Source organism: Felis catus, chromosome B2 (assembly GCF_018350175.1).
Source record: "Felis catus isolate Fca126 chromosome B2, F.catus_Fca126_mat1.0, whole genome shotgun sequence".
NCBI classification, from domain to species: Eukaryota; Metazoa; Chordata; class Mammalia; order Carnivora; family Felidae; genus Felis; species Felis catus.
In genome coordinates this window covers 99,446,025-99,461,290 of record NC_058372.1, presented here as the reverse complement: position 1 = coordinate 99,461,290, position 15,266 = coordinate 99,446,025, and the positions used below count along the sequence as shown (strand labels likewise).

General features: G+C 39.1%; 1 protein-coding gene across 12 annotated transcripts in view; it reads left to right on the top strand.

Moving 5' to 3' along the window:
* Positions 1-15,266, top strand: part of CDK19 (cyclin dependent kinase 19) — a 194,607-nt gene that overhangs the window by 33,074 nt on the left and 146,267 nt on the right. For 8 of the 12 annotated variants that reach the window (XM_023254251.2, XM_023254252.2, XM_023254255.2 and 5 more), the window contains one exon: positions 13,261-13,322. The exons of the other annotated variants lie outside the window; for them this stretch is intronic. In XM_023254251.2, the coding sequence (XP_023110019.1) occupies positions 13,261-13,322 (62 nt within the window). The remainder of the gene's footprint in view (positions 1-13,260; positions 13,323-15,266) is intronic. 12 annotated transcript variants of the gene reach the window in all.

The following is a 15,266-nucleotide window of genomic DNA, read 5'->3' as shown; positions in this document are numbered from 1 at the left end:
AAGGGAGGGGCAGAGAGAGACGGAGACACAGAATCCGAAGCAGGCTCTAGGCTCTGTGCTTGTAGCACAGAGCCTGACACAGGGCTCGAACTCATGAGCTGTGAAATCATGACCTGAGCCAAAGTCAGACCCTCAACCTACTGAGCCACCTAGGTGCCCAGTTTCAATCTTTTTTAAAAAAGAGTTTTTAAGTAATCTCTACACCCAACGTGGGGCTTGAACTTACAACCCCAAGATCGAAAGTCACATGCTCTACTGACTGAGCCAGCCAGGTGCCCCTAATCTTATTTCTTAAAATCTAAACGCTAAATGATGTTATCTTTCTGTGTTAGCAAATATAGATCCATATAATCATTTTGCTTTATGGTATTCCATTGTCTGGCAATATTTTAATATGATTAATTCCCTATTGATGAATATGTTGTTTTCTCGTTATTTTTACTGAATAAATAATGCTTAGTATGTTTGCCCACTTGTGTCTCATTATTCCTTTATAATAAATTCTTAGAAGCAGAATTGTTCAATCACAGGGTTTGCCCGTTTAGCAATGTATTGCCAAATACTTTCTCCACATAGGATGAACCAACTTACACTACCAAAAGGGCTCAGTGCTCTCTCTTTCTCTTTGTCCTTGCCCACGTGGCTTTTGCTTGCTTACCTAAATTCATAGGCAGATGATATTTTGCCTTTATCTATATTATTATTGTTTTATTACTAGGGAAGTTAAATGCCTTCATTGTGTATTGGCTGTTTGTATTCATCTTTTGGGTATTTTGCATTCATTTCCTTTGTGCTTTTTTCAATAAGCAGTGTGTATGGCAATTAAGATTGGGCTTTGAAGTTGTATTATCTGGATTCATAATCGCAGCTATACCACTTTTTAGCTGTTTGACTTGGGCAGGTTAACTGTGTCTTAGTTTCCTCATCTGTAAAGTGGGGATAATGGTAGTACTTACCTTGTAGGGTTGTCGCAAGGATCGCATGATGGGCAAAGTGCTTGCAACAGGGTCTGGCAGATAACAAGCACTGCTATTACTATTAGTCTTTTCATGCTCATGTATTTCTATAGGACAAATTCCTACTAGGATAGCTCTGTGTGAAAATAGATATCACTGAATTGCTGTTTTAAAGAGTCATTCCTTTTGTACTATAACCTGCATAATAACTCTTTTCAGTGTCATATCAGGATTATGATTGCGTCCAAGCCATCTCAATGATCTGTTTCTGTATTCATCTGTATTTTTCCTTTCTTTATTTTTTAAAAGACTTTTTGTTTTATATAGAGAGTGCATGCATGCCTGTACACATCCGGGGGGGGGGGGGGTGGGGCAAAGGAAGAGGGAGAGAGAATCCCAAGCAGGTTCCATGCTCAGTGTGGAGCCTGTCGTGGGGCTTGATCCCATGACCCTGAGATCATGACCTGAGCCAAAGTGTAGAGCGGACACTCAACCAACTGAGCCTCCCAGGTGCCCCTATAATCATCTGTATTCTTGAGAAATCAAAAGATTCGTGTATAAAATTGTACGTATTTTAAACATACGGGAAAGTTTAAAGACTTAGTCCTATGATCACCTGTATATTCACTGTCTAGATTAGGAGTTTGCAAATTTTTTTTTTTTTTTCTGTGAAAGGCTAGATATTTTCTGTATTTTTGTAAAGGGACAGTAAATATTTTAGGTTCTAGAGGCCAGTCTCTGTCACAACTACTCAATTCTGTAGTTGTAGTGAGTAAGCAGCCATGTAACAGGTGAATGAATGGACATGGCAGTGTTGAACAGAACTTTATTTACAAAAACAGGCGCAGCTGGATTTGGCCTGGCTGTAGTTTGCCTTCCCCGGATCCATATTAAACAGTTAACAGATTGCTATATTTGCTTTCTCTGTAAATGTGTTTATGTATGCATCTATATTTTTGTGAACCACTTGAAAGTTAAGTTGCAATCATCATGGTGCTATATACTTTAACATTTTAGTATGCACTCATAAAAATAAACACATTTTTCTGCATAACCATAATATCATCATTAGAGCTAAGAACATTATAATTTTGTAATTTGTAACAGAACCAAGCCTGTAATGTAGCACATAAAGTATGAAAATCCTTAGATTTGCTTCTCAACCATTGTAACCCATTGAACTGTCTTTATCCCTGTTCTTTTCCTATCTTTTTCTTTAGGTAGATATTTGTATTGTGTCACACTGTTTGCTGCTTTCATTTGACCCAATTGCACAATCAAATGAAGGAAATGTTGTGATTTCTTTCATGTGTTTGGTTTGTATTTTTTAAAATCTGGGTTTTGTTTCTATATTTTATATGATTTGAAAGAGACAATTTTGTAATTTATAATCAAAAGAAGCGATCTTACATAGTGTCTGATTTCCATTTGATTGTTGGTACTTGTTATGTAGTGGAAGGAACTGAAGGAAGGTAAAGCCAATCATGTGCGTTTAAAAAGTGGCCGACTTTTGAATTTTCACGCTAAAAGAAGGAGGGCAAGTAATATGGGTATTCCCACTGTTTTCAAGCTTAACTTTAATGTGCTTTTACTTGATAAGAAAATTTATAACACTTCTGGTAAAACCCTCTACTCTGTGAAAAGTTATGCTGCACATTTGTCCAGCGTCCTTGCTTTATTTTTCTCCACTCCACTGGCATCTTCTTCCCAGATTCAGCACTTTGTGTTGTCTTCCTCTTATATTATCTCTTAGGCTACAGATGCTAAGCATCATCTTATTTTATCCTTTTAGAAACATCAGCTTTCTGGATTACAAGGAAAGAATTTGGTGTGTTGGTATAGCTGTGGGACTGTAGGCTACAGTTAGGAATAGCATGCGCAAAATGAGGTAAAAATGAGAGTATTTTCTTCTAGATTACTGTCTTGATAATAACTACCAGTAGGAGGCAGGTCGATTATTAGGAACAGACTCAAGATTATTGTTACATCTCTGTATTCTACACAGAATAAGCAAAATGTATAAAGTTCTAAAAAAAGAAACACAACAGCAAGTAATTCAGGATGGCTTGTGTAGGTACTTGGGATGGAGGTTGGAAGTATGTTTGAGAAAGGCAGAACATGATCGGTGTGCGCCTGACTTCAGAATTTGGCCATTAGCCTGATGGAGAAGTGGAGCAATGGATTCCACATGGAAGAGATTCTAATATTTCCCCAAATGGAAATAGTAGATTTTTTTTCTGATTGTAAAAGGAACAACATACTGTTGTAAAATGCAGATTAATAGTACAAAAAGTAGGCATTCATTCACGAGAGTGAATTCTCCACTGCTAGCAGTTAGGTGTGTAGCCTCATGGTGGGGAATTGCATGATGAGTTTTGCAGTGGTGTGGATGGTGGAGAAGACAAGAGGGTGAGAGTAGAAGTAGGAGGCTGTTAGGTCCAAGTGAGAAATGATGATGACCTATTTCTTAGTAGCAGCTGTGGGAGTAGGAAATGGGCAAGGCTAGGGTAACAGTTCAAGAGCTGTTTAGGAGATAGATGGGATTCAATGACCAGTTGGATGAATGGGCTGGAGGATCCCCCAGAGAAGTGGCCGGAATGGTGGTTAAGTGGATTTCTCAGAACTTGGGATCAAATTGTGGGGTCACTTGAAGTGGTATAAAAAGGGAAAATAGCAGTTTTGCCAATGGCATAATTCGACTGGGAAGTGTGTCCGTAGTTCTTACATTCATCCTGTGTTTCCAGGCTTTTTTTTAGCATAGACTCTGAGTTCTGGGACACAGTGAAGGATCCACAGTATCCAGGTAACTAAAAGATGATTGGTTGGTTGATGGCTGGGGCTTTTGGAACCGAGGCATTCATTTCCTGGTGAAAAAGACTTAGGTCACCAATGCCGACCTCTCTTGCTTTTTCAGATAGGATTAACCACGAACTTTCATACAGATAAGAAATTCTGCATTTTAAATGGTCCCATAGAAGGAAATTTCAGTCCTTTTTTCTTTTGGTTTTTTATCTGTGCATTGAGCAGCCCTCATTGTTGGGACATTTTTTAACCTAGCTGAAATGCTGCCATTTCAGGACACTTCTTGTTCAGTTTTATGTTATATCCTTTCATGAACCTCTTATGAAATGTTGCCTGGAATATACATGTAGTATCGCAGTAATACACTACTTTTGGGGTTTGAGAAGATGTGGATAGAGGTTTGAGAAGACATGGGTGAAGGTTATTGAATTATAACACAGTGTTAAGTTAATCTTTTTCCCTGGAGTTATATTCTTGCTTTATCTCTATTATAATTATTACTACCGTTTTTAGTAACCTTTTAATGGATGTAGTTACTCACCTGAGGTATTATTCTAAATAGTATGTGTGAGAATAGGCAGGCTTTCCTTAGGGTCACGGGTTGAAATTGTATAACAGATACCTAGGATTTAGGAGAGACCTTGCCCCCTGCAATGTTTTCTTGTATTTATACTGGAAGGAATTAAGATAGTAATGAGAAAGATACATTTTGAAATTTTGCTGTTGGTTTTTGTTTATACTCTAAAGCTTATTTCAGAAACTTGAATTTTGGTTCTATCAGTTGTGTTATTTATTTATTTATTTACTTATTATTATCATTTTTTTAAATTAAGTAGACTCCACACCCAGTGTGGGGCTTGAATTCAGAACCCCAAGATCAAGAGTTGCATACTCTACTGGCTGAGCCACTCTTTAAAGTCAGTTTTTTTCTCATCATTTAAAAAGTGGCTTCCTTGCACCCAACCAAAAAGTGATAAACAGCGATGAAGCATATGCAAGCTTAGTTAACTGGTGAGTTATTTACTGATAACTTTCTCTTGGCTCCTGTATTTTATGTTTATATCTAAGAATTTATGAGCTAGCATGTAATGGACAGCATTTGTTAGAAGCAGGCATTTCTGAGTTCAGATCCTAGCTGTTTAACTTCACAAATCACGTACTTCGTGAAGCCTTTAAAATGAGGTGGAGAACTATCTCACAGAAGTTTTATGAGGCTTAGTTGAAATTATGTATATAAAGAACTTGGTACAGTGATATATAGGGGGCACTAAAAGACACTGGCTCCTTCTGTTTTACATAAAAACAAACTTGAGCTCATAAAAAGTGGGAAACCAAAATCTCTTAAAAGTTTCATTTTTTCCCTTAAAAATAAAAAAAAAAAATCTAAATGCCATCTCCTTTAGGCTTTCTCATCTTGTGGAGATGGGGATAGATGCACTCACAATAATACCCTGGGGCTTTTTCTCTTTCAAAGAGCTCGTTATTCTGTATTTTAATTGCTTAGTATAATGCTTGGCACAGAAATGGTCCTATTTGTCGGAGGGATGTCTTGCAAAGAGAGAAAATGTTCTCTATTGCTTTCTCCTCTTGAACACCTCAAAAGTTGTACTGAAAAAAAAATAGATTTATTTATCCTCTCAGGATAGTTGGTTTGTTTTGGAAGAGAAATGATACATTATAGTTAAGGAAATTAAGTACAGTATTACCAACTGGCTTAAAATCCTGATGTCTTCTGATATATTCCTTATTATCAGAGTTTTTATGACTTGAAATGAAGGCAATAGCGTGCTTTTAAATGTTTGAGAATATGAAGTTTTTGTAGGGCTCAAGAATGACTATTTCTCTGAACTTGATTCATTCACCTGACATTTATTGAGTACTTCTGTATAGTCTAGACCCTGTGTGAAGGGCTATCAAAAGCCAAAGAATTTCTGATGGTCTCTGTCCTCAGGGAATTTTACTTTAGTGACAAGGCAGACAAGAAAACCAACCGTATATTATAATGGAGAAATATTGTAGTACCTGCCTAGAAAAGGTAAACATAGGAAGACTCTATTCACATTTGGTACATGAATGTGTTGTCTGTACCTGTGTTGGTGGTGGCTGCAGCAGGCGAATATTTTGGAGGAGCTGGGATTTGAAGGAGGGGAGGGGAGGAAGGTTCGGGAGAAAGCCATTGCAAGCACCTGTGCAAAGGCAGGGTGGTATGAGAAGCCTACAGGTTGTTCTTTGTATGATGAAGCTGGGATCATCAAGGACTGAGTTCCTTCTGTTTGCTTCACCGTCCGTTGGCATTGCTTCTATTACCTTGCAGTCCAAAATGATGGCCAGAGTGCCACCCATCGTGTCCCAGTACCAGACACACTCCCAGCCAAGTCTGTTCCCTTCAAGTAGCCTTTCTGGAAGGTCACATCCATGACTTCCACTTACAGCTCGTTGGCCAGTCCTAGCAGCTGGGAAGGCTGGAAAGGGTACACTATTACTTGGGGGCATGGTGCCCAGGATAAAACCAGAGTCTGTTACTGAGCAGTAAAGGGAGAATAGACCACCAGCAGTGTCTGCCACAGAGAGGATTGAGACTGGAGGTGGGGAGACCAATTTAGTACAGCTGCTAAGTAGTAGTAGCTTAGTCTCTTACAGAAGAGATTTGGTTGATAGTCTTGATATGCAAGAAATGTAACTGTTTGGTAACTAAGTAGAGAAGCTATTCTGCGGGGAAACCTAGAGGGTGGAAGCCATGGTTTTGATACCATACTGTTCAAGTTCTGGGAGTAAAAATCGTGCTTGAATGATTTTAATCCTTGAGTTACAAATCTTTCCACGCTTTTAGAAAAATTAAGGATTTCGGTACTAACGAGGAACATTGATAAGAATGGCATCGATAGGAATTACATTCCAAAAAACTATCCAACGTGGCTTTTTCAACTGGGTAACATACATTCAAAGGGGATTTGCAATTAGTTTTTCTCGAAGATGAAATAATGAGTGGTTTTATTTTTCTGCTCTATACTTTAGGTTTTGTACACTTGGCACGTTGTGACTTTTTTTTTAAATGGGGTAAAATGCACACAAAATTTACCATTTTAATCATTCTTAACTGTCCAGTGGCATTAAGTACATTCATAGTTCTGTGTGCTGTCACCACCATCCATCCACAGAACTCTTTTCATCTTGCAAAACGGAAACCCTGTATCTTTAAAGAATAACTCCACATTTCTCCCTTTCCCCCAGCCTCTGGCAACTTCCATCCTACTTTGTCTTTATGCGTTTGCCCACTACCTCAATAGAAGTAGAATCACACAGTGTTTGTCCTTTTGTGACTTACTTACTGCATCTAGCATAATATCCTTAAGGTTAATCTATGTTGTAGTATGTGTCGGAAAGCATACACCACATTTAGACATTTTAAAACATTATTTTATTTTTTTAATGTTTATTTATTTTTGAGAGCAAGAGTGTGAGTGGGGGAGGGGTATAGGGAGAGGAAGAAAGAGACTCTCAAGCGGGTTCCATGCCCCCTGTGGAGCCCCCTCGGGGCTTGATCTCACAACTAGGAGATCACGACTGGGGTGGTAATCAAGAGTCAGGTGCTCAACTGACTGAACCACCCAGGTGCCCCAAGTTTATACCACATTAAAAAAGAAAGTTTGGGGGCGCCTGGGTGGCGCAGTCGGTTAAGCGTCCGACTTCAGCCAGGTCACGATCTCGCGGTCCGTGAGTTCGAGCCCCGCGTCAGGCTCTGGGCTGATGGCTCAGAGCCTGGAGCCTGTTTCCGATTCTGTGTCTCCCTCTCTCTCTGCCCCTCCCCCGTTCATGCTCTGTCTCTCTCTGTCCCCAAAATAAATAAACGTTGAAAAAAAAAATTAAAAAAAAAAAAAAGTTTGAAGATCTAATTGGCTTTATTAAATGATTCATGAATCAGGTAGCATCTCATCCAGCAAGCAGAGAGGTGCTCTGAGGAGTTGAACAAAATGGAAGGTTTTTATAGGAAAGAGGGTGGGGCAAGAGAGTTCTAAGCAAAACAGAAGAAAGGACTGTTTCAGGCAAGATCATGTGTCCTTAAAGGAATGGGCTGGAGGTCTTATTATGCAGATCACCATATCTTCTTTTGAGGGATGGAGAAGGCCCGTGGCACACCTCAGTGGTGATGATCAGAAAATTTTTGACTGACTAGTTAAGACTTACATTTCTAGGGAAGTTGAAACTACATTTAGATCTGGTGTTAAGCCCTGGTTTATTGACTTGGGGCCTTAAACTAAGTGATGCCTCTTAGGACTTTTGATTTTCTTTTTAATAATTACCTCCTTGGGATTAGACTCTCAGTTTAACTGAGAGATGTGCTCAAAATTTAAGGCATTGGCACTACTCTCAGCTATTGCTCTGCCAAGTTCCCACAGTTGTTGTTGCTGTTTCTTTGTGTGGTATCCATAGGTCATGTTTTTGGCCTAATCTCTGTGATATTCACAAGTAACAGCTTCAGGTTTGCGGTTTTTAAGTCAGTCATCCTTGTTGTTGTTGTTGTTGTTGTTGTTGTTGTTTTTCTTGACATCCCCATCTTAGGGAGATCATTTGCTTGGTGGTTAGTGGCTGCTAACAGGCGTTTAGAGTTTTTTTGAGAATGCAATTTGCCAGTAAGATTATTACGATTACTATAAACAGGATAATTTCTAATGTTTGGAGTGCATTTTGGAGCCATGGTCCCCAAGACCCAAACAAATTAAATCATATGGATCAAAGAAAGACCTGCTGAATGAGTCACCTTTTTTTTGGCCACGTGGCCTGCCCAGTGATCTTACGTAGTTAAGTTTCAGCTTCTCCAGAAATGTTAATCCAGGTATAACTAACTAGTGGTATTGGCTATAGCCTAAACACCTCCTTGCTCAGCTAAAAGATAATCAAGAGCTATCCTATTATCAAGAAAAACTCTGGCTAGAAAGTCTAAGGATCTCTTTTGGGCTGCTATTGCTTTTGCAGATTTTGCAATAATTTTAAGAATTAAGGAGAAGTTCTTGATCATAGCCTCATTACATTTATCCCTAACCAGGGAAATAGGGACCTGTCAAAGAAGTGAATCCTGAATCGTGAATATCTCCTGCTAGTTCCTTTTTAAGTCAGCAATGTTAAGTATAGGGGAGCCTGCCAGTGAGATGTCTTATTTTGCTTAATAAAAGTTAGAGGCATAGATTTTCTCCTAGCCTGATATAAATGGTTGTTCTAGTTTCCAGAAGTTACCTCCTTAGTTATGGCCTGGGAGGTAAAGATGAGTATGTTATCTTTCCAAGCCAATGCCCGAGGAAAGGAAAGGAAGAGAAGAAAGAGTTTCATGTTTAGTTAAAGTATGAAATCTTGATCCATGGTCCTGGGCAGTAACAAGACTGTTAGTCAGTTAGTTACTGACTGTTACAGTAACAAGACTGTAGCTGATGTCAGCTACTTCTCTTCCTCATCAAATTGATTTGGCGGGTTTCCCCTGTCTGTGCAGCACTGGATGTCGGGTGGAGCCTTTTGTGAGATGTGTATTCAAGGCTCAACACCTTTTAATTTTGCAGCAGTGTCCGTGGTCAGGAGCACTTGGTAAGGTCCCTTGCAACGAGGTTTGAGGGCTGGTGTCCTCTGATGATGTTTCTGGAATATCGAATCACCAGGCCTAGAATGTGACCAATGGGATCCTTTGAATTGGGATCTGGGATGGCTTCTTTAACCTGTTAATGATAGGCTTGAGCGTAAGACATTAGAGACTTATAGTAGCTGGTCATACTAGGCTGAAATAACAAGGGATCAGCAGAAGGTGATAGACATTGGTCTCTTGGTGATTTTCTCATGTGGAATGAGTTTGTTTTCCAAAGGGGAAACTGGGAACAGTCAGCAAGATCAAAAGCAATAGCTTAGCCAGGAAAGTCCAGGAGTTTCGTCAAGTTTAGAAGTTTTAAGTTTGAGGATCCCATTAGTTCTTTCAACCTTGACTGATGACTGAGGGTGATAAGGGCAATGAAAATTCAGAGAAGTTTGCAAGTCTTTCATTAAGGCTTGTATGATGTGCCCAGTGAAGTGGGTGCCTCCATCACTGGAGATTACAGGAGGTATGCCTCAACTATACCACAGTTTGTTTATCCATTTACCCATCAATGGAGACTTGGTTGAGTTCCAGTTTTAGGCTATAATGAATAATGCTGCTATGAATATGGGCATATAAATATCTCTTTGAGAGTCCCTGCTTTGAATCCTTTTGGCTATATACCCAGAAGTAGAATTGCTGGATACTATGGTAATTTTATTGTTAAATTTTTGAGGAACTGCCATACTGTTTTCTTTGCAATTACCCCATTTTGCATTCTCACCAACAACACACAGGGATTCCAATTTCTCCATATCCTCACCAACACTATTTTCCACCTTAAAAAAAAAAAAAAATTGTTAGTAGCCATCTTAATGGGCGTGTGATAGTATCTCATTGTGTTGAATTTTTTTTTCCAATATATGAAGTTTCTTGTCAAATTGGTTTCCATACAACACCCAGTGCTCATCCCAAAAGGTGCCCTCCTCAGTACCCATCACCCTCCCTCCCACCCCCCATCAACCCTCAGTTTGTTCTCAGTTTTTAAGAGTCTCTTATGCTTTGGTGTTGAATTTTTTTTTAAAGCTTATAAAATATTTAAGAGTGAGTTATATAATCACATGGCGGCAGTTTTATTTAATTAATTAATTAACTTTAGGCTCCTTGCCCGACATGGGGCTCGAACTCACAACCCTGAGATCAAGTCGCATATTCTACTGATTGAGCCAGCCAGGTGCCCCATATGGCAGCGATTTAAAAAAATGGAACAAAATCACCGGTGCTACTCTAACACCAGTATTATTTTAATGTTATTTGGAGATGTATGACCATATATGTATTACTCATGATTGGAGTCATAAACATTTCCCTTTTTTTTTTTTTAACATGTTTTGTACAACAATCATTTGAATTTTAAGTTCCCAGGAAAATGTTACAAATGCTGAAGAATCTATATAGCATGATTGAAGTTACGAACATTTATAATTGTTTGGTTTCTTACATATAGAGAAGTGCCTGGTTTATATGATTTTAGTTCCATAGTCTGGATGATACGGTAACTAAGTAGTCTGTTTGAATTGCACATCTGCTACTTCTGGCTGTGTGTGTTTAAGCAAGTTTCTTAAGGTCTTGTGTCTCAGTTTCTTTATTTGTAAAGTGAGGATAATATCTCAGAGTTGTGAAGACCAAATGACTTAATACCTGTGCAGCTCTTGGAATTGTTCGTGGCACATCATGCATCTCATAGTAGACTTTGCTGCCCTTATTGTTTTATGGGGGGGAGGATTTTATCAGCTTGGTTTTTAGAAATATATGCAATATGCAAGTAAGTAACTTAGTGTCTTAGATCCTTAGCTTAGAATGTCACAAGCAGTGTTTTAGCGGAGGGTGCAGTCTATAAGATTGTTTTGGGAATTAAGAGAAGATAAATCTGAAGCAGATAATGTTGGGCAAATAGCTAAATTAGTAATATGGTACAACCGTCTCTTGGGGACTGTGATTTTTCAGGCTGCCATTTAGCCCTGACAACTACTCTAGGCTCTTCTGGTCAGCTTAGTCTTTTTGCTTTGGGCTTCCTTCCCCATCTGGTTCCCCAGATTCCTTGGTTTGGTGCTCTGTATTCCCTCTAACAACTTAAAAAAAAAAAGTCTTACTTATTTTTGAGAGAGAAAGAGAGAATGAGAATAAGAATGAGTGGGGGAGGGGCAGAGAGAGAGGGAAACAGAGGATTCCAAGTGGGCTCTTGAGCTGACAGCAGACAGCCCAATGCGGGGCTTGAACTCATGAACCATGAGATCATGGCCTGAACTGAAGTCGGATGCTTAACCGACTGAGCCACCTAGGTGCCCCTATAACAGCTTTTATTAAGTTGGTAATTTAAGTCAGATGCACCGATTTAAATTTTTACAAAATATAGCATTCTGTGATTTTTAATATCTTATTTCATTTGATATTCAGTATAAATCTGTGAGATGGTGAAGGAGTCCTCATTGAACAACTCTGGTTGTGCTAAGAGATTAAGTGACCTGCTTGATGTCTCAAAGTAATTGAATGGTTTATCTGGAACTTGAACGGAAGCCATCTGACTTTAGGGCAAATGTTTTATAATATTATTTCTTCCTTGACATAACATGTTTTAAGGCAACACTTTGTTTCTTCTTCCCTAATTATTTGATGACATTTTTAAGGATTTCTAAATATTACATAAAAATAACATGCCCCCCCTCTTTTAAATTAAACAGAAATTTTTTTAATGTTTATTTTTGAGAGACAGAGAGACAGAGTGTGAGCCAGGGAGGGGCAGGGAGAGGGAGACACAGAATCCGAAACAGTTCCAGGCTCTGAGCTGTCAGCACAGAGTCCAGTGCGGGGCTTGAACCCACAAACTGTGAGATCACGACTTGAGCCGAATTTGGACGCTTAATCGACTGAGCCACCCAGGCACCCCCCCCCCCTTTTAAATTTAATAGCTAGTAAAATTATCTAATTCCTGCCCATCTACATCAGCTGCATTTTGTATGTCTTTTATCCTACAAAAGAAAAGAATGAGTGAAATCTGAGTTCTAAAGATTTTACCTGATTATATCCTTAATTTTTTTTTACAAGGGTGTTCTCTGAAAAGCTTTTCATGTTTCATACTTACATTTATTTTATAATATTGGAAAAGGTAGATTTCTCCCTTACTGCCTAGCATATGTAGTACCTTGCTCATTTCAACATTACTGTCCAACTTAAATTAAATCTTGGCATTAGAATATCTTTACGGTTCTACTTTTCCCTTTTTCCTCTGCCTTGTCCTCTTCCAGATCTGTTTCTAATTGTTTTTCTTCTGTAGCCCCAACAATCTCGGGTCCTAGAAAGAATGTACCTTGAGCTGTAGGGTCTATCACATTTCATGATGTGAAGAATATTTTTCTGCTTAACTGCTCTTATATTCTTAATGTATGTATTGGCTCTTCACATTATTTCATTATTTATTAATTTATTAATACTTATTATTTATTTACAAGTAACCTCTACATCTAGCATGGGGCTTGAACTCAGGACCCTGAGATCAAGAGTTGCATGCTCTACCAATTGAACCAGCCAGGCCCCCCCTCTCTCATGTAACTTTAAAAATTAATTTGTTACTTTTGGCATATATGAATTCCTACCTTGTTGCTCCTCTTAGTGTCTCCAGTAGTACAAGTCACTTCTTTTGGTGAGAATATAAATTAAATAAGGCTCAACTTTTGTTTTTTTTTTTTTTTTCATGCAATTAGCTGCATAACATATAATGAACTCTGAATATTATCAGTATACTGTTGATTTGCTCATTGTCAAATCTGAGATCTGATTTCCTTGGCAGATATGTAGACTTGTGATAGGCATTTGGCATTTTATGTTTTGGGCAGTGTAACTTTAAATCTACATAAACTTCTCTGCCTTTTGCCTCTGCTGTGTTCATAGATTCCAGGAGGGCTTCGTGTATGGACCTCAAGCGTTGGAGGTAGCAGACTTTTCAGCAGAAGGTAAAGCAGAGTGTTGCCTTCTGGTGTCACTGTGTGTGTGTGCTGGGGTGGGTATGTGACAGGTGAGAACTCGTCACAAATGTCGCCACAAAATAATTTATAATGATGCATTAAATAATTCGCAAAATTAAAGACCAGGTTCTATAATTTTATTTAGTATTATTAAAATCCGTACAAAATATAAAACTTTAGATAGAACTAAAGACTGAATTTCACTCTCTGCTGTTAACTAAAGAGTAGGAGTGATTAAGAAAAGAGAGCATCATAATGTATGGTTTCTACTGCCTCGCTTTCTCAGACCTAGCTTCGTGATGATTTCTTCCTGGGAAGTTGTCCAAGGCATTATTCATATGTTGTATTCTTCCCTGCTGCTCCTTTTACTGAAAGATTGCTTCACAATAGAGGCAGCCTAGTCCATGACTCATGACTAGAGGATAGACATTCTTGCTGTAGGTCCCATGTGCCAAAAATGTTAGTTTCCAATATGTTAATTACTTCTCTCTTCAGAATGTGTTAATATGCTCTTCTCTCAAGTTAGTTCTTGTCTCAGGAGAGAAACAAACACATCCCACATATTTGTAAAATATGTTTTTATAGAGACCTTCTTAATGAGTTACTTTTAAAGAAAATAATGTGACACACCTTTCCGGGGTAATGCTCCTTTGACTTTTTTTTTTTTTCCAACGTTTATTTATTTTTGGGACAGAGAGAGACAGAGCATGAACGGGGGAGGGGCAGAGAGAGAGGGAGACACAGAATCGGACACAGGCTCCAGGCTCTGAGCCATCAGCCCAGAGCCTGACGCGGGGCTCGAACTCACGGACTGCGAGATCGTGACCTGGCTGAAGTCGGACGCTTAACCGACTACGCCACCCAGGCGCCCCCCCCCTTTTTTTTTTTTTAAACAATAGAAATGTTTTACCTTTTATGTGCCAGTTAGTATAGATAGTACTTTCTGTGAATTTGTAAAACCACTTACGAACTTTCTTCGATGATGCTTGAATAGAGGCTTTTTGTTGTCGTTTGTTTTGCTTTTAAAGATCTATAGCAGCTGACAAAATGTTGTACTCTTAGACATAATGTTCGTAATGTGGCTAGTTTTTAGATAGATTCTGAATGGGATTAGAGGAATGGCTTTCTTATTTCTTCTGGAAATTTCATCTGTAGTGGCTGTATCTTATATTTTTAAAAAAAAATTTTTTTTTTCAACGTTTATTTATTTTTGGGACAGAGAGAGACAGAGCATGAACGGGGGAGGGGCAGAGAGCGAGGGAGACACAGAATCGGAAACAGGCTCCAGGCTCTGAGCCATCAGCCCAGAGCCCGACGCGGGGCTCGAACTCACGAACCGCGAGATCATGACCTGGCTGAAGTCGAATGCTTAACCGACTACGCCACCCAGGCACCCCTATATCTTATATTTTAAATGCAGGTTGTACACCTTATGCAAAGTTAGGGTAGTACATATTTGGTAAATTTCTACTCTGTGCCCAACACAGGATCATTCCATTTTTTTTTTTTTTTTTTTTTTTTTTAATAATTTTTTTTTTTTTTTCAACATTTATTTATTTTTGGGACAGAGAGAGACAGAGCATGAACGGGGGAGGGGCAGAGAGAGAGAGGGAGACACAGAATCGGAAACAGGCTCCAGGCTCTGAGCCATCAGCCCAGAGCCCAACGCGGGGCTCGAACTCACGGACCGCGAGATCGTGACCTGGCTGAAGTCGGACGCTTAACCGACTGCGCCACCCAGGCGCCCCGGATCATTCCATTTTATAATCAACCGAGTGTAACTATTTCTTTCTCTTTCCTCCTATTCAGAGAAGCTTTTATTAACTAGGAGATAGTTAATGGGGAGATAAATGAGTTTCAGACCGTTTATTGTAGTTAGCTGCAATTTTACCCCTTAGGCCATTTCTCCTTTCTTTTACTTTTCAGTGGCCG